The sequence below is a fragment of the Ammospiza nelsoni genome, chromosome 12, assembly GCF_027579445.1.
Source record: "Ammospiza nelsoni isolate bAmmNel1 chromosome 12, bAmmNel1.pri, whole genome shotgun sequence".
Taxonomy (NCBI): Eukaryota; Metazoa; Chordata; class Aves; order Passeriformes; family Passerellidae; genus Ammospiza; species Ammospiza nelsoni.
Genome location: NC_080644.1, coordinates 20,133,549 through 20,136,849, shown reverse-complemented (window position 1 = coordinate 20,136,849; position 3,301 = coordinate 20,133,549). Strand labels below are relative to the sequence as shown.

The 3,301-nt window shown below is 61.7% G+C and overlaps 1 protein-coding gene across 1 annotated transcript; it reads right to left on the bottom strand.

The window, feature by feature from the left end:
* Positions 1 to 230: 230 nt before the first annotated feature.
* On the bottom strand, positions 231 to 2,739 carry LOC132078436 (thrombopoietin receptor-like). The gene is given in 10 exon segments (XM_059480572.1): positions 231 to 433; positions 515 to 606; positions 725 to 812; positions 979 to 1,138; positions 1,281 to 1,423; positions 1,527 to 1,699; positions 1,957 to 2,086; positions 2,249 to 2,342; positions 2,345 to 2,410; positions 2,695 to 2,739. Coding segments are annotated over 10 exon segments (1,194 nt in total).
* Positions 2,740 to 3,301: the final 562 nt, after the last annotated feature.

Sequence of the window (3,301 nt, the reverse complement as noted above, 5' to 3'; positions counted from 1 at the left end):
CGCTTCACACCCAACGGCCGCGCACTGCCCGGCGACAGCCGCGTGACGCAACGCGATTGGCTGAGCCGCGGGATGGGGCGGAGCGCTCCGTGCGTGAAGTGAGGGGGCGGGACCGGGGGCGGGACCGAGGGCAGGACCAGGGCAGGGCATTCTTGCTGAGGTGGGGCGATCCGGGCCGGGGGCACGGCAGCGCAGGAGGTACCAGGCGGGGGCTCGGGGGGAACAGGAGTTTATGGCGGGGTGGGGGCGGTCGTGGCTGCCAGCGGCTCCCAGCCGCTCATGAGCAGGTAGGACTGGTTGGCGATGTCGGTGCTGGACAGGCGGCCCCCAGCGTGCTCTGGCGGCGGGCCCGCCTCACGCCGCGGGCCGGGCAGCACCTCCAGCAGGCAGGGCAGGACGGTCTCCTCCAGCGGCTGCTTGTCGAAGGCATGGCCTGGGGCGACATGGAGTGGATGGGGTAGGGGCTGCCCTTCGAGCTGCCCCCGGGAGCAGCTGAGTCGCCCTGCCCACCCACTCACCTGGCCGTGCTTGCTGCTTTCCTGGAGGAAGCTGCCCAGAGCACGGTGCAGCTCAGGAACGGGCGGCCAGAGTTTCTGCTTCATGTTGCTGGGTATGCAGGAAGGGGCATCGAATTGACCCTCAGACTTGAGGTGCCCTAATGCCCCATGCAAGGTGCCCAGGCTTGGTGCTGGACTCCCCCGCCTGCCCCCGGCACAGCCCTTACCTGTAGAGGGAGGGGAAGTTGCAGCGCAGCCCCAGGAGCGCTGCTGAGAAGAGCAGCGGCACCACCGTAACACTGGGGATGAGCCAGCCTGCATCGGAGGAGGAATGCCGGAACTGTAGCCTTTCCCAGAGCCACCATCTCTGAGCCCCTCGCAGCCCCCTGCCCCGTGCCCCCCTCCCCATTTCCAGCACTGTCCGCCTCTTGCCGTCAGCCGTGTGGCTCCCGCGGCCGCAGCCTCCAGCCCTGCCCCTTACCCGCATCGGCCACGGCATCAACCACAACGGGTTTGGGCCCGACGCTCCAGCTGCCCCGGTACCACGGCCCGCTGGGCTGGGCCCGCACCTGCGCGGGGTAGCGGGAGCCTGGCCGCAGGTCCAGGACCTCTTTCCTCGCTGCTCGCGGAACCTGCAGGACCTGCGGGGCAGAGCCGAGCTGGAGGCAGGGCTGCTGTGGGCTGGCACCAAGGGGCGGGTCCCGCTTGGCCCGACCCCGCACCTGCCGTGTGTCAGCAGCGGAGGGGGGCAGCGCTGCTCGGGGTTTCCTGGGCAGGCCTTGCCTTCCAGTCATGGCTGTTCTCCATGGCATAGTGGACCTGGTAGTCCAGCTGCTCTGCAGGCAGCTCCAGGGGCAGCAGCCACTGCAGGCTCAGCCGGCCCTGTGACGCTGTTGCCTGCACAAGCTGTGGGGCATCTGTGAGCACTGCTGGTGTTGGGGATAGGCATTTGTCGCTCCTGTGAAACGGGACATGGGACACTGTGTCCCCTGTGAGCCAAGCAGGGGCTGCGGTGGCACTGGGACTCACCAGCCTGGTGCAGCCAAAAGGGCTCCTTGAAGTAGCTGAGTGTGGGCAGCATGTGGGTCCTGGTGACATTCACCAGGACAGAGATGGCACTGCCAGCCTTGGGCTGGAAGGTGCAGGCATAGGTGCCCTGTGCCCCCCTGCTTACCTCCTCGCACTGTTGCCATGCATCTTCCCTGTGGGAGGAGTGGGGAGCCAGTCAGTCTCACCAAAGCATACCCACAGCCAGCATTCCTCCTGCTCTTCCCCAGGAAAGCTACTGCTGCTTGTAGTTGGAGGTGCAATGTGGTGAGGGGGTATGAGATTGGTGGTGGAAGGGCAGGACAGAGCAGGGCATGGCCAAGGGGCCCAGTGTGGGATATTGGGACACAGCAGGACCAGTGGTCTCTGGGGTGTGCCTGCATGGGTGCCACCTGCCTGCCATGCCCCTTACCTTGTGCCAGCCCCGCTCGGAGGTGGCCGGTAGAGGAGCTGGTGGGAGCTGTGGGGCTCTGCAGGGTCCCAGCCCCACTCGCAGCGCACGTGCCGCAGGTCAGGGGTACTGCAGCACAGCCCGATGTCTCCTGAGCAGGGAGAGCCAGGACAGGGAGGGGGCTGCTTCCCCTTGGCCCCCCAAAACTTGGGAGTCACACCTTGCTACAACAGGACCCCCAGCCCTGCAGCCCCAGGCGTGGGTGCCTCCCTGCTGTTGCAGCCAGCACCCTGCAGAGGGGCTGGCTGCTCACCGGAGGAGTGCGGGGTCTCTGCAGCCAGAGCCTGCCACCAGGGCCCCCAGACGCCGTCCATGGAGGTACTGTCGGGCTTTCTGCGCAGCTGGTACAGATGTGGTACCTCACCCCTGGCTCCAGGCCCCGGAGCACCACCCAAGTGTTGGCCTGGACCAGCCTCTGCAGGAGAGGGGCCAAGCTGAGGAGCAACTGCAGGCTCCAAACGCCCCTGCCCACCCCTGACACCTCTATGTACCTGTCCCAGTGCTGCTCATTTCAGAGGGTGCTGCCTTGGTGGAGAGAAAAATCAATCTTCTGCCTTTCAGGGAGCTGAACGAGAAGGGACTCTTCACCATCCAACACCTGGCTGGGTCCCATTCAGAGGTCCTGCTTTGAAGCCTCTGTGAAGTTTGCTTGGCAGTTACCAGCGTGGTGAGAACATTGTTCTGAATTGTCCCCTATACTTCATACACGGTGGGTAGAGTAGGTATGTGCTTGTTCATCTCCATGTGTGCTCAGGGTCTGCCTTAATTTCTGGTTTTAGACCTGATATTTCTAATTTCTGTCAGCTATCTGTAGGATCTGTGGGCACATGCAGCTGTATTTACTGGCAGGTCGGGTATCTGACACTCATCTTTGAGTGCAAATGCAGAAACTGAGACACTGATGATGTTATTTCCCAGAGTCCCAGTCTCTGCCCAAGCTGTAATTCAACACTGAAAATTATTCTGTAGAACTGAGCCTGTGTTTTCTGTTTCCTGGCTGAGTGCTTCAACTGCTGGTGTTGCTTTTTGGAACAGGAGCACCTGACTCTTTTATCTTTATGACGTGTGCCTTGATGATTTGAAAGCAGCCCTTGCTTTAATTTTCTAGTAAAAGGGCCTAAAATGAAAGCTGTGGACATTTAGAAGTGTTAAGTAGAACACTGAATGAAATTTTTATTTTAGGCCCACAGTGAGCAGGTCTGAGGCCAGAAATTGGTGCCAGAGTAAGTGCCCTTCTGTGCTTGTGCTCTCCAGCTCTTCCTGTACTTGTATGTTCCCCTGGACACAATGGGATGTGTTGTCATTT